This window comes from Lepidochelys kempii, chromosome 1 (genome assembly GCF_965140265.1).
Source record: "Lepidochelys kempii isolate rLepKem1 chromosome 1, rLepKem1.hap2, whole genome shotgun sequence".
In the NCBI taxonomy this organism is placed as follows: domain Eukaryota; kingdom Metazoa; phylum Chordata; order Testudines; family Cheloniidae; genus Lepidochelys; species Lepidochelys kempii.
The window spans coordinates 322,310,644-322,334,769 of record NC_133256.1 but is presented as its reverse complement, the minus strand read 5'-3'; the positions used below and the strand labels follow the sequence as shown (position 1 = coordinate 322,334,769).

General features: G+C 45.2%; 1 protein-coding gene across 3 annotated transcripts in view; it reads left to right on the top strand.

The window, feature by feature from the left end:
• Window positions 1–24,126, top strand: part of ABCD2 (ATP binding cassette subfamily D member 2) — a 67,840-nt gene that overhangs the window by 29,985 nt on the left and 13,729 nt on the right. For 2 of the 3 annotated variants that reach the window (XM_073328419.1, XM_073328418.1), the window contains one exon: window positions 17,225–17,370. In XM_073328419.1, the coding sequence (XP_073184520.1) occupies window positions 17,225–17,370 (146 nt within the window). Of the gene's footprint in view, window positions 1–9,686; window positions 9,860–11,785; window positions 11,862–17,224; window positions 17,371–24,126 lie in introns of those variants that run through there. The other variant, XM_073328420.1, reaches the window with a different exon arrangement.

Below are 24,126 nucleotides of genomic sequence, written 5' to 3'. Positions count from 1 at the left end.
AAACATCCAGCATTAGCTCCTTTAGCTTTCTTACAGATTGTAGCGAGGCAGAGTGGCATCCCTCTGAGCTTGAGTGAGGGACCACTACGCTCCCCCTAGTGGGCGGAGCTAAATCTGCCCCACCCCCTCACCAGAACTCCCAGGGTGGGACAGGAAGTATAAAAGGAGTTCCCTAGAGTTCAGTTGGGGCTGGAACACCAGAGGGAGCAGACTGCTCTTCCAGGGAGCTGGGATCTCAACCGGATCCTGGACTAGGCCCTGAGTGGAGTTGTGCCCTGCAGTCTGAGGAGACAGATGAGTACCCCGAGGAGCTGCCAGGACTGCCATCAGACGAATGCCCCGAAGAGCTGTGGGAACTGCAGGTGGCAGAGTACCCTGATAAAACAGGGGACCTTTGGACTACAGAGCCCTACACTCAGACTGCGGTAGGAAGTAGCCCAGGGGAACCAGAGTCTGGTCCAATTCAGCTGCTGGAGTGTGAGTTAGTGTGTTGCAGTTGAACTCCCTGCTGATGCCCGTGGTGGAAAACTCCACCACTGTTAGGGCCCTGGGCTGAGACCCGGTGGAGTCGGGTGGATCTGGGTCCCTCCCTACCCCTACGCCCCACCCCTTGCGTGGTAGCCTCCTCACCTTTAGGCCCAGAGGCCTGAGTTTGTTGGCCTGCTAGAGTAAGGACATTTGGTGCCCCGTCCTGCCTGAGGGCCTGGACTTATAGATTCCTTTGCTGCTGTGCCCTGACTGCAGGCCAGAGCCCTAGGCAGTTTGTGCTCTGCCCTGCCATGAGGGCCAGAGCTTCCCCGATAGACTGTTGATTACTGTCAGCCCCAGCCAGAAGGTGCTGGGCTATACACTGTGGCTCTGCCCCGTCTAGGGTTGCCAGGTGTCTGGTTTTCAACTGGAACGCCCGGTTGAAAAGGGACCCTGGTGGCTCCGGTCAGCAACGCCGACCAGGCCGTTAAATATCCGGTCGGTGGTGGAGCGGGTGCTTGGGACTAAGGCAGGCTCCCTACCTGCCCTGGCTCCACGCCACTCCTGGAAGCGGCTGTCAGGTCCCTGTGGCCCCTAGGCGCTGGCGCGGCCAGGGACTGGGAGGCTCTGCGTGCTGCCCTTGCCCCGAGTACTGGCTCTGCAATTCCCGTTGGCCGGGAACCGCAACCAATGGGAGTTGCAGGGGTGGTACCTGCGGGTGCGAAGGCACCGTGCATCGCGCAGGGCCACCTGGCCGTGTCTCTGCCTAGAGGCCACAGGGACCTGACCGTCGTTTCCCCAGAGCTGCAGTAAGCGTCGCCGGGACCCCGCAGCCCCCCTCACCCCAACTCCCTGGCTCAGCCCAGAGCCCCCTCCTGCACCTCAAAACCCTCATACTGAGCCCCATACCAGAGCCTGCACCCTCAGCCCAGAGCCCATACCCCCTCCCGCACTCAAGTCCCCTGCCCCAGCCCAGTGAAAGTGAGTGAGGGTAGAGAAGAGTGAGCAACAGAGGGAGGGGGGATGGAGCAGGTTGGGGGGCATCAGAGAAGGGGCAGGGCATGGGTGGGGCTTCAGAGAAGGGCAGGCAGGGGTGTTCAGTTTTGTATGATTAGAATGTTGGCATCCCTAGCCCCGTGCAGAGGGCCAGAGTTTCCCCTACAAAGCGTGACTTGCAGTCTGCCTGTAGTGAGATGGAGTGGCCTCCCTCCCCACTCAAGAGCGAGGGACCACTACACAAACCACCTCTCAGAACCACATTCTTAGAATCATAGAACCATAGAATATCAGGGTTGGAAGGGACCTCAGGAGGTCATTTAGTCCAACCCCCTGCTCAAAGCAGGACCGATCCCCAATTAAATCATCCCAGCCAGGGCTTTGTCAAGCCTGACCTTAAAAACTTCTAAGGAAGGAGATTCCACCACCTCCCTAGGTAACGCATTCCAGTGTTTCACCACCCTCCTAGTGAAAAAGTTTTTCTAATATCCAACCTAAACCTCCCCACTGCAACTTGAGACCATTACATCTCATTCTGTCATCTGCTACCACTGAGAACAGTCTAGATCCATCCTCTTTGGAACCCCCCTTCAGGTAGTTGAAAGCAGCTATCAAATCCCCCCTCATTCTTCTCTTCCGCAGACTAAACAATCCCCGTTCTCTCAGCCTCTCCTCATAAGTCATGTGTTCCAGTCCCCTAATGATTTCTGTTGCCCTCCGCTGGACGTTTTCCAATTTTTCCACATCCTTCTTATAGCATGGGGTCCAAAACTGGACACAGTACTCCAGATGAGGCCTCACCAATGTCGAATAGAGCCACTGCGGTAAAAACTGTCTTCTAGCCCCAAAAACACCCGAGGAAACAAGAGGAGACTTCTCTTCCCTGCCCCGCCCCCTCACACCTTTCTGCCCCCACCAATGGGGAAAAAATCCCAAAGCGGAGGGGAATTTGGGGAAGAGGAGAGGTAAGGTCCTGGATGTTGGAGGAAGACATGTTAAGAACAAAGTTAGCAATGCTGGAGGGTGGCACTAATGTGGGTGGCACTAACCTTAGGTGCTACCACAATACAGAATATTAAAACAGCTGAGGCAGAGAGGTTAACTGACCAAAAATTACAGATTTAGCACTCAGAAATCCCTTTTCTGTGGAAGTATAAACTGTATAAGTCCACTGAATGCATCCGATGAAGTGAGCTGTAGCTCACAAACGCTTATGCTCAAATAAATTTGATAGTCTCTAAGGTGCCACAAGTACTCCTTTTCTTTTTTTATAAGTATTATCATTTAAAAATGGATACATTATTTAACATTGTGACACAAGGACTTCTTCAGTGCCAAGCATCAGATGGCAAGGAGTATATAGAGATACAAGGATTCCTTGGGTTCACCAAAACAATGTCACATAAGGTCGCTAATGAAAGCCTATGTCACACTGATCAGCGTAATCATTGTGAGATGTTTTTATAGAAAATATGTGACGAATTATATACCTATATAGAGAGAGAGTGCGCATTTTATTCAGATTGTAAATGGACGTTCATTGTGAATGATACAATACTCAATCTGCACACGACCAACCAGAGCGAGATAAGCATTTGTCCCCCACACCCAGCCAGGAGCACGTAGACTACCCTTTGGTGACCTCTCTTAATCAGTTAGGCTCAGATTTTCACATCCCGTGCTACGTCTCCTATCCAGCGTAGTTTCCAGTGTAAATCAGGCCTTTTTTATATGAGAAATGTGTTTCTTCATTACTACATATATCCCCTCTTTCACTGTGCACAGTCTTCTGGTATTATATAGAAACTTTACATGACCACTTTCATATCCATCGGCATCAGAGTCCACTTCCATAATTCTCCCTTCCTCCAGTACCTCTCTAACAAGATGGTGATAATCAGAAATTTGATCTGTGTTCTAATGTTAAGCCTTTTCCTTCAACACCAGGCTTGTAAATCTTTAAAATGGAAACAACCAAAGATTCACCGATAGTATTGTCCATATTACTTATCTTTCATCTTTCATCAGATTTACATACCTATATTTTGCTGTTGTCTTATAGCTCAGGAGTTTAGCACATTTTGCCCATTCTGTTCCATAGAGCCCTCTTGAAACTTTTATGTCCTTTCTTCCTGCTTTTCTGTTTCTGCTGATTTATCTTGATTTCCATGACAAGCCTTTGTTCCCTGGTGTTTCTCCTTTTGTGTTCTAAAATTCTCCTTGGCTACTAAATAAAATTGCATCAACTACCGAGATACTGAAGGGTTTAGGACAGAAGAAAGAGTAACCCAGATGTCTGAAGTGATTTTTCCTCAAATAGCTCCAAATTTCACCTCCTGGATGAGACTCAGCAAGGACAATTTCAGACTTAAAAGATAACTTTTTCAGAAAGTTAAAAGCATGGAATTATAATGCAAGACCCAGTGTTACCTTGCGTATACAGGTAGTCAGTAAGTGTAAAATATGGCTATTTTACAGACAATTCTTAATTGTCTAAACAATCATTTCAGTCCATCTTCTCTATATTTTGACAGATATTGGATTATCTGCTTTTCTTTGTGTGGCAATGCATCAGAGTATTACAAAATGTCATGATGAGGTAACAACTTTAAGAAGACAGTTGTAAAGTGGGCAACTGTGTGGGTTATCTACCTCTTTATTTTAGATAAGTCAAATCTTGTTTTGCTCTTTCATTAGCGTATGGACATGTAAAGTGTCAGGTTTTTTTATAGCATGTATTATCATGTTGACACAAACTGTCTCGTTTCAGGTCCACTATTTTATATACTGTAGTTCTTGCAAACAATTGTAAAGTGCATCTGACTCACTAGTGTTTAATATTCTAAAGCATCTGTCACCTAATCTTGACATCTTCTGCTAAATCTGTGACTCATTTTGTGGGTAGAGAGAGTTAACTGGTTCATTGGCTTTGACTATTCCATGTAGCGTTCTCTTCTGAATTCCAGCACCATGTTAACATCATCCATTGTCCCATCTGCTTGTGAATAGTGATGTCCCACCACACCTATTTTATTTTCCCAGCTTTTCGCCATTATTTCAGGTCACTTCATACACAAAACTAAGTCCTTTGAACATAGTTTTCATCAGTGACATTGTTTATCAGGCTGATTTTCATTGTGTTCATAGTACTCTCTATAAGAATATCTGTCCTTAAGTGTCATCATCCATCATAGAGATGTGAAAACCAAAGGAATGTAATTGATCAGCTGATATAAACTAGCATCCTTATTTGAGCAGCCATCATTAGTGTATATTGAAAAAGAAATAGGTGAATTTCTAAAGCCAAGGAGGAAGTAGTCTGATTTGAAACTAATGGTGGCCTTGTTGTTAAATGTTATTGAAATAGCCTTTGAGTGAGATATGCCTTTTCAAACTAGGTTTAGTTTAGATAATTGGCTATTAGTTTATTTGAAAACTTTGGGGGAAAAAAGTTTCTGAAGCAAATACACTAAGGTCAGACGGCTTCTGCTGACCTATAAAAAATGAGAAATTTTGTTCATCAGGTCTGTTGCTATGTCCATCGACTAGGACACAGCCTTCACAATGTCATCTGAAACATGATTCTGAGGCGTTCTCAAATGACACTGTTCAGGCCAGGTTATGCTTCATCTGAATTAATAGAGGACACCTTCTAAGTTGAGATGCTTTGCTCTACCCCATCCTCCTGAAAGAAAGGTCCATCTTATCTTATCTAGATCAGAAGAGACCTTGTCTTTATCGTATGTGTTAAGGGCTTTGCCTGTCTGAGTCAGTGGAAGATCTGTCCAGTTCTATCAAGGATTCACTTAGAACTGTGAACTTCAAAGGATTTTAATTTGGACATGGTTTCTGAACACGGATGATCAGCAGGTAACTTGCAAAATGAGTAAGATTTATCTGGGCTCATTTCCAGAAGTGAAAATTGGCTTTCTGGATTAGCTGTTATTTCCTCTCAAGCTGTCCAAAGTGCCTTGACTACCACCCAGACATTGAGTCTACTAATTAGTGTAGGACTTACAAGCACTTTATTTTGTATAGGCAGAGAGCTATGGAAATCACAGATTGTAAACCACACTCAGTATGCTGCACTGGGGTTTATATTTTAAAGTTCTTTGCATAAATCAAAGGTCCCCTTGTTGGGGAGATATGAATTGGAGTAAGATAAGATTCAGTCAAATGAGGAAAGATGTCTAGTTTTATGTTGATAACTTTCATGTTATTAATGGATTTAGAGGATTGCTTATAGACTTGCAGAATATGAGCTGATCGATCCTCACCTGCAGTAAAGTTAACCCTGCTTCATACCCTGGAGACTCTCGTGAGCTGAAACAAGTAATCATTCTGTGTTGCATGATGAGAACAAATCTTCCAGGATAGAATCACCAAACCTTATTTTAGAGAGACAGAGTGGGTGAGGTAATATCTTTTATTGGACCAACTTCTGTTGGTGAGCAGGATAAGCTGAAGAGTTTTGTGTAAGCTTGAAAGCTTCTCTCTCTCACCAACAGAAGTTGGTCCAATAAAAGGTATTACCTCACCCACCTTGTGTCTCTAATATCCTGGGAGCTGCGTAAATCAGAGTGACTGTTTGTGTCACATAGTGAGCAGCAGAGGCCCTTGAGTTAGAGCATCCCTGTTTAAAATGGGAGGGCATGGCTCACATGACACTGATCCATGAAGGGTCCTTAACTTTGGAATTTGCTCCTCCGTACCCCTTATATTTGTTCACCTTCATGATCTACGACTAGGCACATCTATTTTCCTGCACTGTTAGGGAGAGAGGAGAGGCATGGAAAGACTGCTTGCTTCAGAGAAGTGGGATATTTTTTTCATTTGTCTGCTTGATTAATGTGACTTGTCATGTAAAGCTGGGGTAATTGCAGGCTGCATTTCCTGTCTTTATTTTATATGGATATGGTGTGTTTTAGGTTAAAGAACCTAGAGGTTGACCTGGGTGCTTTTGTGGTATACATTTACATAAACATACATGAACAGGCCAAATGGAAAAATAGTTTTGGTGAATTGTTAACAAAATGTTCTTTATGCTTTTTCATGATAGCTAGTTTTAATGTAAGTGATCTTGGTGATGGTGAATTGGTAGTTAAAGAATGTATCTAAAACTGTGGGTCATGACCCTGTTTTTAAAGGTGTTGCCAGGGCTGGCATAAACTTGCTAGGGCCCGGGTCTGAAGCCGAAGCCTGAGCCTCAGTGCCCAGGGCCGAAGCCGAAGTCTGAGGTTTCAGCCCTGGGCAGCAGGGCTCAGGTTATGCCTCCTGTCTGGAGCTGGTGCCCTTGGCTTTGTCTTTGGCCCCTTCACTCAGGGCAGCAGGACTTGGGTGGGCTCAGGCTTCAGTTCCCCCTCCTGGTGTCATGTAATAATTGTTGTTGTTGTCAGAAGGGGGTCATGGTGCAATGAAGCTTGAGAACCCCTAATTGGTAGTGGCAAGTCAGTAATAATTAAGGCATGCATTTACAATCCTGGTTACTATTTCTTCCCAGGTTCTTTTCTACTGAAATGTGCTTGCACTTTCTATAAGAGAGCACAGAATCATTATTGTGATTTTTCTGCCTTTGATAGAAGATTCTAATTATATGCGCCAAGAGTGAAAATATCTTTTGTGCTCTATACTTCGTACCCTGTAAACTGTTAGTGAGTGTAAGCTAATTACATTCAGCTTTGGTAATTGAGCTACCTGAAATATTTAGAAGATGTTCTTGGATAGCTTTTGTACGTGTGGAGAGGAAAGTTTAGTGTCAGATATTTTAAGCACAGATCAATTATTTATAACTTCAGAAGGGTTGTAGAAACTTTAGCTGGCCCTTAAACCCTTCAACGAGATATAGTAGAATCAAATATATTATGAACCAAGCCTACTGTTCTCTAAATAACACTCCATTTCACTAATCTTCATTTCCACTATCTTACTTTCTTTTTAAATAGCGCCATGTTTTTCTATGCAAGGATTGGTGTCTGCAGTGGAACATAATTAATGTTCTTTCAAGACTCTCTAACTTTGTAAAAGCTTAGTTTGTGTTGTGCTGCTGTGATTGTTCTTTGTTCACCTTATTAGTCCCAGCAGAGAGTTGAATAGGAACAGACATCACCTTATGTTAGAGCTGTAGGCTGGGATTTTCTAATGTGCTCTGGCCCAGATTCACAAAGGGATTTAGATGCTGTAATGCTTAGTGCTACAATGCTTAACTTTAGGCACCTATAAAATCACAGGAACAACACTGTGTCGCACAAAGTCTGAGTTAGGGAGCCTGGGCTCCCTGTACAATGAATGGGGAGAGATCCACAAAAGACAGCACTCTGGTGGGGAGCTGCCTAAGCTAGCCAATGGGAGATACTGATGTCAGAGGTGTGTGCTAAACCCTGCCCCTCTCTGCTTAGTGATTCACAAGTGGCAACCACAAAACAGCTGGAGGAGGAGGTGATGCACACCTTAAAAGTTTTAGCCCAGTGGTTAGAGTATTCACCTGGAATGTGAGAGATCCAGGTTCAATTCCTCTCCTCCACCCCTCAAGGGGGGAGATTGGAACAGGGGTCTCCCACTTCTCGTGAGGGTGCTGTCACCAGTGAGCCATGGGAAATTCTGATGTGGCGCTCTTTCAGTCTCTCTCGATGAAGCCATTCCACTGTGGATAAATAATAAAAGAGCGAATGGAGCAGGGGGACTGGGCCCTTAGAGTCTTCGGGCCAGAGAGACAGAGAAAATGACTCTGTAGTCCAGTGGTTAGAGCACCCACCTGGGAGGTGGGAGACCCTGGGGCCAGTCCCTCTCCTCCAATTACTGCTTCATTATTTATCCACAGAAGAACACCTTCAACAGGAGAGATCGAGGGAATCCCGTGTCAAAATATTTCGGTGGTGAGAGCAACCTCCTGAGAGGTGCGAGACCCATATTCATATACTTTCTCCCTCTCTGGGAATGAGGGGGAAATTGAACCTGGGTCTTCCACATTCCTGGCGAGTACTCAAATCCCTGGGATAAAGTTCTAAAGTCAGCAGCACCACCACCTCTTCCAGCCTGCTTTTGAATAGATCTGATCTGGTAGGCTGCCACTGAGGAGGCCTATCAGATTGGGCTCTGCGTGTGATTTAGGAGGATGAACAGCTGTCTTCTCCCAGTTTGTGGCTCACTATGGGGCACAGGCAGATGCCTAGAGGGAGGCAGCAGTGCACATGCCCAGAGGCAGGAGCATAGGCACTGAGGGAACTTTTACTGTGGAAAATTTGCTCACTGCGTGAGTTTAGGCACCTACAGAGTTCAACAGGAGTTTTATGGATTGCAGTGGAGCCCAAACTGGGGCTTAGATGTGTAAATCTCAGAGATTTAAATCTGAGATTTAGGCACCTGAGTCTGGGGTTTAGGTGCCTAAGTACCTTTGTGGGTCTGGGCCTCCCAGTGAAATCAGTGGGAGTTTTATAATAGATTTCACTAGGGAGTGGAGTTAAGCCAACGCTGAACTCTGTTGAAAAATCCCACCCGTAATTCTTTTATTGAGATCCCAGCATAGTCTCTCCCTGTCCTACCCCTATGTTAAGGGGGTCTCTTACCATCCTGAGGCAGAAACTTTAAACCTACATCAATCCGGGCAGCGTTTATTGGGCTTTTACATCCCCTTTATTTTTCCTATATAACCCAATCCTTCCTTCTGAGCAACAGCCCCCATTTGATGTCATAGTTGCAATCACTCATGGATGGTGTATGGCTAGCCAACACATCCAAGATTATATCAATCTGAGTCAGCTGCACAGAGTTGTGACAGAATGATGCAAATTGTGCTGCTTTTGCTTCTTCCCCATACAAGACGGAGCATTTCTGTGACAGTTGCAGCTCCTGCCAATAAAGGTAAAGTAGTCTTGATCACTTCTGAAATCAGGTCTCCTGCATGCTCTAGCTTTTCATTTGGAATGAGCTCTGTCACACTCCAGTACAAGCCACTTAATTAAAATATACTTTAAGTGCATTAATTACTGCATGCTGCTTTTAATTAGGACTGTGAACCATTCAGATTATCTCAGAAATTATCAAAATGTATTATAATTTTCTATGGTAAGATTGTGGTGGTTTAGAATACTTAATCCATTCTATAAGCACATCTTACCTGTTTTGAACTTCCATGTAAAGCAAAAACAAAAAACCTGAATACATTTAGGAAGTATTTTTAAATGTGGTATTGAAGATATGGGTTGTTTTTTTCTGGTTTGGAATAGGAATTTCCAGGCATCCAAATATGGATTTTCTTCACCTGCTACCCTGACAACTTCTATGCTGACAAGGCCCTCCACACTTCAAGACAGTGACTTAGAAAATGCTAGTACAGTCGGACTGGAGTACAGCCTTTCTATCCTGTCATACCTTATGGACCAGCATTACTCCTCCTTTGGTAACACAGCAGCTATATGCTAACCCTGTGATTGGAGAGATCCGTAGCCATTACAAACAGTGTCTTTTTGAGCTGTGCATAACAGTAATGCAAGCAGTATTTTTTTTAAAAAATGAAGATGTGTCTAAACTGAGTAACCATGTAATCATGTTGCTGCATCTTTTGTTCTTCCTCATCCTGTCCCCTCTCTAAGATTTCATCACCCTCATGCATAGTGTAAAACTTAGACTGTAGATGTTTTGAGATCAGTGTCCTGGTGTGGAATGCAGTCATTCAGGTGTGAGTTGAAACTGAAGCCCTGAGAACTTGTGGTCATTAAAGATCCCTTGGCATTATTTGCAAGATTAGAGTATTATCCCCAGTGTCCTAGCCAAATTATAGTTTGGCTAATTACATTCTACCAACCTAAATCCTCCCTGCACTTTCAGTTAATTAACTTTCTTGTTCACTTCTTGATCTAAACTGTAGGGTTCTGTTGCTGTGCCCTGGTACTGTTGATGTGTTCAACTCCAGAGATGGTTGCATTTCAGGAGTGGGTAAAATAATTCCAGGAACTGCTTTGGGATGGTGAGATGGAAGGTGCAATACAAATGTAACACAATATTACTTACCGGTACACAGGGCAGCCAGGGTCCTGGGCAACTTGGGGGTGGGGGTTGGCTCTGGGCTCCTGGAAGGGATGGAACCTCGAATGGAAGGGGCAGGGCTGGGGCCAGACTCCCCCAGCCAGCCCTTCAGCACTGCCTGGCCTGTGCCACCTGGGGCTCCAGCGGCGATTTAAAGGGCTCAGGGCGCTGGCGGCAGCCAAGAGCCCCAGGCCCTTTAAACTGCTGCCGTAGCGCTGGGCTATTGGCCACCGTCACTGCTACCCCGGAGCTCTGGCAGTGATTTAAAGGGCCTGGGGCTCTGGCCGCTGGTGGGAGTCCTGGGCCCTTTTAAATCGCTGGGTCCTGGGGCAGCTGCCCCTTTTGCCCCCCATCAGCGCCGCCCCCTCCCCCCCCCCCCGCCATGGCAGCGCTTTAACATCGGCTGTGTACCGGCCCTTACCGGTGGCTACTTTCTTACCGGTATGCCGTACCAGCCCATTCTGGCTTACTTTCACCTTTGGTTAGTGGGTAACCAATTGTTGTAATAAGCCATAAATCCAGTGTCTGTTCAGTTCACGATTTTTGGTGTCTAGCAGAGTAATGAATTTAAGCTCCCAGACTAGTCTTTTGAAAGTGTTGTGCAGGTTTCCTTTTGAGGATGAGAACTGGTAGGTCAGACAGAGTGATGATCACTTCGTGAAAAGTGTTCACCCACAGGTAATGTGGTGTGTTAGGGGGCTTATTCCTTCACCCACTTACTTCCCTGGTCCTTCTCGCATGAACAGAGAGCAACTTCAAGTCCAAAGGTGCAAACAATTCGATGTTTATTAGGGTGAACTTCCAGCAAGCATGATTCTAGTTTCCTTCCTTAGTGTCCCCCTTCCCAGCTCTGACACCACCTGTGTCCCTGTTCCCATTCCTGCCCTTAGCCAAACATGATTCCAATTTCCCTACCCCCATTCCCTGTTCCCGCCCCCCCCCCACACCCACCCACTTCCTGATTGACTGCAGAATATATAGTAAAACTTGAGTTCTGCTTAGCTATACCTTAACAAAGCATTTTCCTGAAATTTAACTAACCAATCCTAACATATTGTAACATGATTATGTAACCAATTATATCCCACCACCTTAATTAGTTTACACCCAGCAAAATTAATTATACAGCAGACAGAAACAATCACAGAACCAGACAGAGATTATACAGACAAACAATAGCAAAGTGGGAACTATAATGACAAAACAATACAGAAGTGAGGATTTCACATCCCAGCTATTGAAAAGTGAGTTCTTGCCAGACAAGATGCTATCAAACTAAGTTTCCTTTTACATTTTCTAGGCACTTCCCTTTCTCTGGAGGTGATAGGCACTATCAGGACAGGATTGTATTCCTAACAGCCCAATAGCACCTGATTTCAATGTGACTAGTTTGGAATGTGAGGATGTGACCGGTCGCTTCCCAGCTTATGGCTGCCTCTGTTGCTTAGCCAAAGGCCTTAGCCTAAGCACAGCGCCTCAGACTGTCACGGTAAGAGAAGGCCCTTACACCGGCAGACAGTGATTTTGATTCTTTCTTTTATATCTCTATAACTAGCCAAGTGATAAGAATACACCTAAATTCTTAGAGTATGGGCCTTTACAGACAGGCCTGAATATCTAACATGGTGTTTTTGTCTTTTATGATTTTCCTGTGTGAGCTCATTTGAGAGCATAGTGATTGTATGGTTTCACACACATGGTTGCTATTTTGGCATGTAGTGCACTGGATGAGGTACACCACATGTTGTGAAAGGCATGTGTAGGACCCATGGATCTTGAAAGGTGTGTTGTGGTGGTTTTGGTCACTGTAACAGTGGAGATGTGTCTGCAGGTTTTACATCTATTGTTCTGGCAGGGTCTGGTGCTGGCTTTGAGTTTTTGTGCCTTGGTCTGTGGGGAGCTTGCTTCTGATGAAGAGCTTGGAGAGGTTGGGGATTGTTTGAAGGCCAGACGTGGGGAATTCAGGAAAGATTTCTTTCAAGATGGGGTCCCCATCAAGTATACGTCGTAGTTGTTTGATATCCTATATGGGTTCTAGTGTGGTGTGGTAGGTGACAGCTAGGGGCTTTTATTTCTGTATTGAAGCAGGTTCTCTCAGAGTATTTGGATTGCCCATTCCATGATACAAGCCACTTCTCTGGTGGAGTGTCCTTGTTTGGTCAACACGGATTTGAGTGTGTTAAAGTTATCCCGGCCTTTCTCCTTGGAGTGAATTCTGTGGTATCTGAGTGCCTGGCTGTAGACAACAGATTTCTTGGTGTGTTTGAGGTGGTTACTGGATATATGAAGATAAGTGTGGTGATCCATGGGTTTCTTGTATATTGTTGTCCGTATGGTTCCATTGTTGAAGCTGATTGTCGTGTCCAGGAAGTTGATGCTAGCGTGGGAGTGTTCCAGAGAGAGTTTAACGGACGGTTGGTGCTTGTTGAAGTTGTGGTGGAAACCTATGAGGCAGTTTAAGTCCTCTATCCAGAGGATAAAAATACAATCAGTGGTTTTGTAGGAAAGTGACTAAGTGGTTGTCAGCAATTCATATTTCCCTGCCTCCCCCACTCCAAAAAGCTGGTGCTGAAAACAGTAACTTTCACTAAACGCTAGTATAGCAGTTCCCAAACTTTTTGTTGACACAACCCCATTTTAATTATTTCCTCCCATGACACCAGACAGCACAGAGGATGCCATTTTGAAGAGCAGTGTGATCTCGTACATATGGTGTGTGTGTGAGGTCATGCCACTGAGGGGGCTTACCAGATTGGGACCCGCATGTGACTTAGCCATTTTGCTGTACAGCGTGGTGGTGTCCTCTCAGCATGACCTTTACCTACAGTGCATGTGAGATCACGCTGTGTGGAGGTTGCCATTTTTAAGTGATATACTCCATGCATTGTGAGCTCATATACACAGTACATGCAAGTGTAACCCACGCATCTTCTGGGGGTGGTGTTCTGTCCCAGCTAGTGGTACTGAGACCACTTAGAGAGAAGAAGGAGTCTGCTCTACAGCCTTTAGCTAACAGCCAGTTGGCTTTCAGCTCATGCAGTAGAGGCTCATGCACTAAGCCTCAGAGGTCCCAGGTTCAAACCCGCCCGCCGATGACTAGGGTCTATCAGCGTTACGCAAGGTCACGCTGTTCCAGGCAAACTGGCATCCTCCACACATGAGGGATGGCCATGACCCCATCTGCTGAGGTCATGACCCCATTTGGAATGGCGCCCCACCGTTTGGGAACTGCTATACTAGTGTAAATAGGACAACACCATTGCCAGCACTGTTACAGAAAGTGCAACTGAGGCCTAGGCCAATACCATTAATAAATGAAAAACTATACAGGGCCTTAGTCCTGGAAGTCGATAACTGTTAGTGTCATAAAATTCTTTCCCTTTACCCTGCAGTGTGGTCTGCCCCAGTGTGCACTGATCACAGTTTGGCTGCAGTGGAGGCTCTGGCCCAATGGATGCAGGGCTGGACCTAAGCCACCTGAGTAGATATAATATGATCTGGAGCCCAGCTGTTTGGGGAATTCTAGTTAACTAACAAACTGTTCCTTGCAGTGTGCCAACAGCACTGTTATCATCGCTGTGCTTATGAGAGGAAATACCAATGGGCAGTAGGTTCTATATCAGCTTGTTCTTCATAAGTCACTATAGTGGGGGAAAATCAATATTTTCTGCTTCTCATTTTCTGTATGGCAACTTCTTCCAAATGGGAATTGTTTTGCCTCATTCCTAAGCAACAATCAGTGCAGCCAAATTGTACAGTGATGGGACTTGTATAGATGCCTGCAATAAACAATTATAGCCCTGATTCAGGAAGATACTTAAGCACCTGACTTAGTCCCACTGAGATCAAAAATACTACCCTTGTGCTTAAACTTAGGCACATGCATAAGTACTTTCCTTAATCAGAATGGGCAGCACTCCAAAAACAGAATGGGTATTTTAAGACTCTCTCAGTTACGAATCAAAAATAAACAAGTCATAAGAAAATACTTGTCCTTTCAACATTATGTAATTTTCCTTTAGTCTTCAAATGTTGTTGTAATAATTACATACCAAACACAAATCTGATGGTTGCATTTGTACATGTGTGGCAATGTTATATCTAGAAATGGAAATTTGGGTGGGCCCCTACTTATAGTGGACAAGCAGTGAATAAAGGTCTGAAATCAGAGCAAATCATTTATATTAGACCTTAAGTTTCTTCAGTTTGTACATGTAAAATAAAGTTGGTATATGGAAACAATTGGGACTTCTAACAGATTTGCACCACATGGCCACAACCTTTCAGTGAAATGCTGCTTGCACATAATTTGTTGTATAAGAGGGAAGATCCCACCCAAATATTGCATCACAGTAATTTTGTCTTTGATTGGCCAAAGTCTACTACATATTTTAAAAATAGCATATTTGTTCAATATCTGAGCTGCTGCCTTCAGGGTGCATGGTTAAAATAAATACATCTTTTAAAAGCATGTTAATAAATTTACTTAAGTTTGGCATTTCCACAGGCTCAGATTTGGGTGGCTCTGGGTGCTAATTGGTGGGCCATAGTTCATCCATAGCTACACCCATGATATGGGGTGAGATCCTAACCCCTGCTCCAGCTCCTTTACACCAGATAAAATTGAAGGAGTAGCATAAAAGGGCCCTGAATGCTAGTAATCCATGTAGGGGAGGATTCTCCCAACATAGGCACTGCAGAGACAATTGTAAGGCTGTTCTCTGAGAACCCCCGTATAAATCCAAGTTTAAGGGGTGTCGGGGGAATGGAAGTGGTGGTGTATCAGCAGTGGGGCCACACTCTGCCAACTCTGACTGAAGCTATTATGGGAGAATTTTTTTCGTAACATGATTTAATGTCATTAATTGTGCTGTTTAACCCATTCACAATATCAGGCTAGCTACAGAGCAACAACAAGGGAATAGCTTGAAACTTTAAACCTTCATACTTAAATAATTAATTATAATTAAATTTTATGTTTTTACCTTAAAGCTGCCAGCACGGAATGCATTCTGCTGCAACCATGTCAATTTTGTGAAGCCAGTTTTTGAATGCATGTTCTTTGCACCATTGGTCATTAAAACAGCAAAAATACTTTTTCTTTTTCACTGGGCCACTGTTCGACTGTCCCCTCACCACCGTCACTTATGTTTTGGGTTTTTGTTTTGAACTGGTAGCTAAATAGCTAATGTAATTTTTCTAGTGCTCCCTGGGGAAATGCAGTGAAAAAACAGGCAACTTTTAAGAGTGTACATGTGTGTCAGTTATGGTAGTACTACCGGTTTACATTACGTATTATGTCATTACGCTGCCAAGGGAAGGAAAAACACAGTGAGATGACACCGTTATGTTTTAACAATGAATGAACTTCTGTCTGAATTATGTGCATTCATTATATCAATTTATTTTCTTAAAATATCCTATTAAAATCTCCAGGATTGCTCTCAGTAGTCACCTGGAGATTGATGCCAATTCCGGGAAACTCCCAGCCAATCAGGGAGAGTTGGCAACCCTTGACCAAAGCATTGCAGAGATTCTGGGCAGCACGGGCACCTGCCCCTAGGCCACTCCAAAGAGTCAGCACTAGCTCAGGTGTCCACAGCTGTCTGAGTTATGCCTGTGGCTATGGGAGCCAAGGGGCCACGGCCCTCCCACTTTTGAAAGTGGACAGGCCTGGCCCATCCACTTTTCTCCACAGGCCCAGGCCCCTGCCCCTCCTCTTCCCCCCCCCCCCCCCCCCAAGGCTCCAATCCCCAGCCAGGCCAGAAGCTGGAGCCCGGCCCTGGAAAGAGCAGCCCGGGTAGCTGTGAGGAGCCATGGACCCTCCACCTGCCCAGGATGGGGGGACCCAAGAGCAGCCCCTGGCCCGTGTCCCTCCCCCCGTGTCCTCTGCCCAGGGCAGATGGAAGGTCTGTGGCTCCCCACAGCTGCCCAGACGGCTCTTACCATGGCCTGGCTGCGGCTCTTTGGCCACTGAGGCCCCGCCCCCAGGCTGAGCTGGGTTGGGGTAAGAACTGCGCGGGCCACTCTGAGGAGCCACAGACCCTCCACCTGCCTTGGGTGGGTGACCTGGGGGGAGAGAACATGGGCCAGGGGCTGTTCTTGGGCTTCGGAGGGAAGAAGAGGGGCAGGGGCGGGGGCAGGTCTCGTAGACCCCCCACTCTTAGGAAGAATCCATTGCCTCTGCCTGGCGCTGCTGTTCCCCATCCTCAAAACCAGTTCAGGTTAGAGAGGGTGAAAAGATGACTTTGTGGCACCTTCCTTCTGGCCTGTGAATTCTGTGTTTCACTTCTAAGAGATGCAGCAAAGAATCTCACCTGTGCTAAGTTTTTATTGTAGTTTCCTTTTGATATATATCTATATATATATGTAGAATTAAACTTTTAAAATCTAAAACCAAAACATATGCAAAACAGTATGAAGTATCTTTCCCCCCAAAAAAAACCCATGGATTCAGACTAGGTCATGAAATGTTTATTCTGCTTTATCTATCGTGTTGTTTTCAGGCTAATGTTATGCATGTTGCTGCACTGTAATCAGTTTTTATGTAAACAGTGCATTGTCCCCAGAGTGAGTTTAGAGAAACATACACCCACAGTGTATCCACAGATAATTACAGTTTTAGAAACAGTGTTTAAAGCATTATACCCTGCTCACAGAACGTCAGCAAGATGTACTAAATAGCAGGGCAGAGAAGTGACTTGGTGTAGATTACTAGTTTCATTTTGTTGTTTTACAGGCCCTACATGTCCATTGGAACACTACGTGATCAAGTCATTTATCCGGACTCAGTGGAAGACATGCATGAAAAAGGATACCAAGACCAGGATCTGGAATGTATCCTGCACATTGTTCATCTGTATCACATAGTTCAAAGAGAAGGAGGTAAATCCTATATTTTAGTAAATAACTGAACATTTCGCAGGCATAGATTTTAGTGTAATATTATGAAAATATTGGGCCCAATTCTCCTTCTCACGCCTGTTTTAAAACATTGCAGCTCCATTGACTCCACAAGATGCAAGTGAGAGGAGAATTAAATTCATTGTCAACTATCAGTTATATCTCCTATATGGCTTTGATCAAAGCAGGCATGTTTTAAGTAGTATTTTCTACAAGCATCCCCAGACTGACCTAGTTAAAAGTAGCTAAACTACAGTGAGTGCCCTTAGAACCATCATGTTTACCATTTGCAGTATAAGTTACCATGGTATTGCCAGTATTCCTCATTCTAAGAATAGGGGACACTGTAAATACCTCAGCGCAGTAAATGTCAAGATATTAATGTCTCCTGTTGTATCTAGGGAGCTGGAGCACTGGTGTCAATGTGTTTTTTGTTCTGTTGTGTTTTCTTATAGATTATTTTCATAGTTCTGGTCCCACCAATCCCTTATTTGTAGTTTGAATTGACTGCCTTTGTAGTGTGCTTTAGTAACTGATTTGTGACAGAACTACTAGCATTTAAAAAAGCAGAAGGATACTCAGGAGGAGGCTGTAGGAGAGCAGGTTGTGCAGCTATAGTTGGTGCTCCTTTAGGGGGAGGTACTTTAAGTGCAGTAATTCATGCTCTCGGAGACCAACTGTATCATTCTCACAGCGTAGTTCATCCCCAGTGGCTCAGGCAGTAGGAAACTGAAGGCTAGTTTTGAATTCCAATTCCTGCCTGGGAGTCCATTACTCTGCTAAAAGACCAGGACATTGGTTTCTTTCTGAAAAACATATCGTATTGGTGACTTTCTGTGACACTGTGGAGTGTGGATAGTAATAGTTCCTGAGTGTAACATTAGTAATCACTTATGTCCATGTGTGTAATATTTTCCGTACTTATCCCATTTTTCCCAATCCACAATCCTGCACTCATATTTTTACCTAGGTTAACATTTCCCACGTGAAGAATTTAATGATTGTGTGACCTACTGACCTAAAAGCCATGATGGTTCTGCCCTTTGGGTTTTTGGGACATTTTGGGACATTATCCTGGTTGGATAAATATGAGAAAATAAAATCAAAGTAAATCAAATTTACTTTCATCTCCATTCACATTCAACATTCACATCTGTTAATATAACACACAGCACGAAACATTTTACCAGAAGACAAAACCTGTTAGCCAGAGGTAGAAGAGTCAGAGGGCCCAACTAACTAAATTGAGAATTTAAAATTATAACTATATTAAGTCTCAATTTACGTTCTTTAATGGAAGGTGGGACCAAAAACAGAAGCAGTGAAAGCAGCTAAGCCGTGGCTGTTATGGGCAGCAGCAGAATGGACCCTGGGGAGGAAGTAATTTAAAAATAAACCCAAAACACAATAAATAAAGTCAGAGCTGAATATGAAGGATGGATCTATGTTTTTCCCCTGCTTTTTTTTTATGTTATCTTTCCACTATGAACTCTTCTTCATAGTGGAAGGATATGTTAGACATTTTTTCCAAATAGCAGTTTTAGAAATATTTTCTAAAAGAAAGACCTTTCATATCAAGCATCTGTGCTATAATAGCAATAAGCCATCGCATGGTGTATGTTCATGGGTGCCAACGCTTTCCTGAGGTCTGTGGAAAAGAAACAAGGCCTCAACCATAGATGACTCATGCCTCCCAATATGCAGTGGGACACAAAGTAAAGGGGAGGACACATGATCACCCCACAAGTCTCCTCTGCCCAGTGACCCCACACACATCCTGCCCAGCCCAGGGCCGCCACGTTCTCCCCACATTACCTGGCAGCTGGGCGGGGAGTGGGACAGAGCCACTTCTGCCTGAGAGAGCCTGGCTCTCCATCCGGGTCCTTCTGCCAGGGACAGGGACCGAGCGAGCTGGATCCCCCTCTTCCACGCACCATGCTCGGCCCCTGTCCCCAGCAGCCGAGTCCGGGCAGGGAACAGGCTGCCACTGCCTCCCAGCCAGGCTCTCTCAGATAGAAGTGGCTCCGTCCCGCTCCCTGCCTAGTTCTGGCTGCCAGGGAGAGCAGCCAAACATGCCAGGGGGAGCAGAAGAGGGGGAGGCACAAGGAGATCAGAACAGAGCCTCTCTCCCTCCCTGCTCCCGGCAGGCCAATCTGGGGGGTACTTCACCCCTGCATGCTCCCCCCCCATGCATCATCTCTGCATGCGCCAGTATGACTTGCCTGCTGCTCTCTATCTGAACACATGCAGCTAATTAGAGAGACCAGTTGGGTGAGGTAATATCTTTTCTTGGACAAAGTTCCATTGGTGAGAGAGACAAGTTTTTGATCTACACAGAGCTCTTCTTCAGGTCTGGGAAGGTTACTTAGAGCCTCACAGCTAAATACAAGGTGGAACAGATTGTTTAGCATCGGTAGTTAGCACATATTCTAAGGCAGCGTTTCTCAAACTTGGGGCCCCGCTGATCAACTCTTCCCCCTCCCTCCTAGCACCTCCTGCACGCTAAAAGTCCGGCAGCACACAGGGCGAAGGCGTATCCCTCAGGACCCAGGGGTGAAAGGGGGTCTCCATGTGCTGTCCCCACCCTGAGTGCCAGCTCCACACCTCCCATTGGCTGGGAATTGCGGCCCATGGGAGCTGTGAGAGCAGTGCCTGTGGGCAGGGGCAGTGCACGGAGACCCTCCTGTCCCCCATGCCTAGGGATGAGAGAGGGATGTGCCGGTTGCTTTTGGGAGCCGGAGCCCTCACCCCCTCGCTGCCCCAGCCCAGAGCCTGCACCCTGCATCCAAACTCCCTCACAGAGCTCACACCCCTCACCCCCTCCTGCACCCCAATCTCCTTCCCCAGCCTGGTGAAAGTGAGTGAGGGTGGGGGAGAGCAGGGAGCAGGGCCTTGGGGCAGGGCAAGGACTGAGTGTGGGTGCTTAAGGGTCCCTGAAAAAATTTAAATGACAATGGGAGCCCTCGGGTTGCTAAAGTTTGAGAACCACTGTTCTAAGGGACTATTCAAATGGAGTGGCCCATTAACACTTCTGCAGTCACAGGACCAAAAAAAATGGGGGGAGGGCTAGTGGAGTTACAGATTGTTGTAATAAACCATAATAAAGCAGTAACAATGCTGCACCTAAAGAGCAGCCATTACCGATCGTGCCATATACTACCAAGTGGAAGACCCAGAATCAAGGTCTTGGTCTCTTGCTTCTGAAGCTGGAGGGCTTTCAGTCAGCCTTTCATCACTGCCCTCTATTCCTGCTCTCCTGCCTAACTTTCTATCCTCAGATTTGAACACACGCTTTATACAAATAATTCAAATGACAATATTATAATTAGTCTTATTGTAGGAGTACTCGGAGGCCCCAGACAGGGTCAGGACCTCGCTACACAAGGTGCTTCACAAACACATGGTAAGAAAAGTCCCTGTCCCAGAGAGTTTGCAATCTAAGCAGACAAAGGGACCAGGAGCGGGTTATAACATACCAGCAAAAAAGTCAGAGCCATGATAAACTCACAGCTTGTTTGTTCCATTTCCCCCCTTCCTTCCTCTCCACAAGACAAGCAACATACAAAGGGTGCAGGAGAAGGATGGCAATCAAAAAATATGTGTACTTTTATATGCATTACATACATTTTGCATATGTGCATGTTAATAGACATGATGTACCTTTTTTAAAAATACACATTACTTTACCCAACAGGCTCTCATGTAACCATTATTAGTTTAGCCAATTTCTAGCAACACCTGTGGAATATCTGCAAGCTATTTAAACAATTTACATGTTTTTATTATTCTTAAGAAAAGGAGCAAGATGTATATCTATAACAAACAGCATTTCTCATTGTTTGCTCTTGTCTTTCACATCCCACTCCCTTTGTTTCCCATCCCTTGCTGTATTATGTCTCTGTTAGGGCTGTGCCCTGAGGAGTTTACAGTTTGTCTATATTTTAATCGTCTGTGATTGCTGGGTGCACGTAATAAGGTGCTGTAAGGATTTGTGCTCCACTCCCTAGAGGTAGGGTTGAGAGCCAAATACAGCCTAGAGTAAGCAAGCCTGATTCTGATCTGATTTATACCAGAATAATCCCATTGTCTTCAGTAGAGTTACTTCAGATTTACATTAGTATAAATATAATCAAAATCTGGCCCAGCGGGTGCAACTGCTGTGGAAGTCTCTGGACCATATTCAGTGGTGATGTAAGCTCGCAGCCTGCACCCTCTCCTGCACACAAACTCCCTCCCAGAGGCCAATTCCTATTCCCATTATAGCCAATAGCAGAAATTCCATTTTACTGCACCGGGACTAAGATTCAGCCTAAAATGAGTCAAAGTGGGTGGTAAGAGAACGAAAAATAACTTGCCCAGATTTGGCATTTAATAGATGTACTATCCACATGTAACTTACTCTCTGTGGGGGCAGAAGCAGGATGCAACAGGAAACTCAACTAACCAGCGGGTGCAAGAAAAATCAGGTCTTTTCCACCCCAATAAATTAATTTATGCTGATCGAATCTGAACATTCCTAAACCCAAATTCAGCTCTGGTGCCAGCAGACAACTCCCAGTGTGAGGTGCATTCCCTTAGGCGAGGGGCTGAATTTGCTATCCATATCATTGTTCTCCACGCCAACTTGTCAGGCTCTGGGTTCTACATGGTCAGGCATGGTAGCTGGACGTGGGGTTAGGATTGGGCCACTTTGAAACCATGGCCCATGGACAGGCTGTGGATCAGAACTAGGGTCAGAATCCATGGACAAGCCAAATCAGGATCACAGTCAGAAAACGAGTTGATGCCAGATTGGAGTCAGTCCAAGGGTCTGGGGGTCAGGAGGCTAATGCAAACCTGGAGCGGGGTCAGGGCAAGGCATGAACCAGGCTAAAGTAGATTGGGATAAGGCTGGGGGGCAGGAACAGGAGCCAGATCAAGAGCAGGCTGGAAGCCTAGGAAATCTGTAGTACTTAGGGCCCTACCAAATTTATGGCCGTGAAAAACATGTCCTAGACCATGACGTCTGATCTCCCCCATGAAATCAGGCTATTGTAGGGGAGACCAGATTTCACAGAGCTAGGCGGCCGGAGAGCGGCAGCTGCTGACCAGTAGCCAAGCTGTGAAGGCAGCACAGCCACCAACAGCAATGCAGAAGTGAGGACAGCATGGTATGGTATGTCACCCAGCTCTGAAGGCAGCAGCACAGAAGTAAGGGTGGCAATACCATGACCTTCCTATAACAGCCTTGCGACCACCCCCCTCCACCCCAGCCTGCTGTGAAATTTCTGGTTTAAATATATGAAACTGTGAAATTTACCATTTTTAAAATCCTATGACCATGTAATTGACCAAAATGGACCATGCATTTGGTAGGGCCCAAGTAATATTGCAAAGCAGCAGAAGGGTTCCTGGCCAGGAAGTGCTGTTGCACAGACTGACTTGCAGCTCTGCAGGGTCAGTGAAATACTTGTGCCTGGGGGTCATCTGACCTGGGTCTTGCTCAGGGATAGGCTGCTGCAGCATACTGAGTGGGGAGTCACTGCAGGTTCTGTTGGAGCAGTGAGTCAGGACCAGCTGACAGGTTTCAGAGTAGCAGCCGTGTTAGTCTGTATCCACAAAAAGAGTGAGCTACCCTGGCCTGGCTGCAGGTTTGCCTCACATATCAGATGAGGGGCACTTACCCTTGTTTTCCAACAAGCTTATAATAGCCAGTTTATTTATACTACTGCTGGATTTGGTCCCAGATCCACAAAAAGGACACTGACAGTGTCTTCTCAGCTAGAGGAACCTCATATTGTGTTTATTTATAAAGCCCACACTACAACACTGTGAAGGTGCTCAGGATGCTGTCCAATAATTTTACAATAAAATAAATGAATAGAAACATAAAATATATTAGAAATAATAAATAAAGCCATGGTTAACATTTGATGTTGAAAAGACATGGCCAGTAATCTAGATTAGAGTTAAAAAGTAAATATGGATCTGTAGAGCTTTAATTCCCCATCCTGGGTCAAAATGTGTACGTATTTAGCAACTGTCAGTAGCACTGCAGCCTGGGGCACACTGATCAGTTTATTACATTATAAACTCCCCAGATACCTGTTGTAACCTGCCTAGTGCTTGCCCAGTTTTGTCGGCTTAGGGACTGATGAACCACCAAGCAGGTGAAACTAGTTCATGACTTTGCAGCATTATTATTTTGCATTACGGTAGCTCCAGGAGCCTTTTCAGTACTTGGTTCCCATAGGCCTGGGCACTATACAGACATACAGACAGACCTGGCATATGCTCCAGAGACTTCAGTCTGATAACTATAGTTCTATTTATGCTTTTGTCAATGAAGCTGCTCCACCCCGATCCTCAATTTGCTTATTTTTCAGTGTTTCAAAAGAACATGTGGACTGTTTATTGACCATTTTGCGGGAGCAGAGTGCAATCCTTTCCATGTAGACGGGGCTCATGGGATGTACTTTACCACATGTGCTCAGAACAAATGCCTACTTTTTGTTGTTGAAAGTGGGAGAGGATGATCCAGGAGCCTGTACAAGGAACTGATTTGGTTTTGCAATCAAATTTAGAGTAGTTTTGACAAGAGCTTCCACTTACGATACTCTGGCCAAGAGCACCCAGGCTTAAACATATTAAACATGTGCCATTCTGATAGTCTGGTTATTTTTTTTTTGCTTGATTGCTTTGTTACATATATTCTGTCATGTGACTAAACCAACCTTTTATCTGTGAAATGTCTCTAAA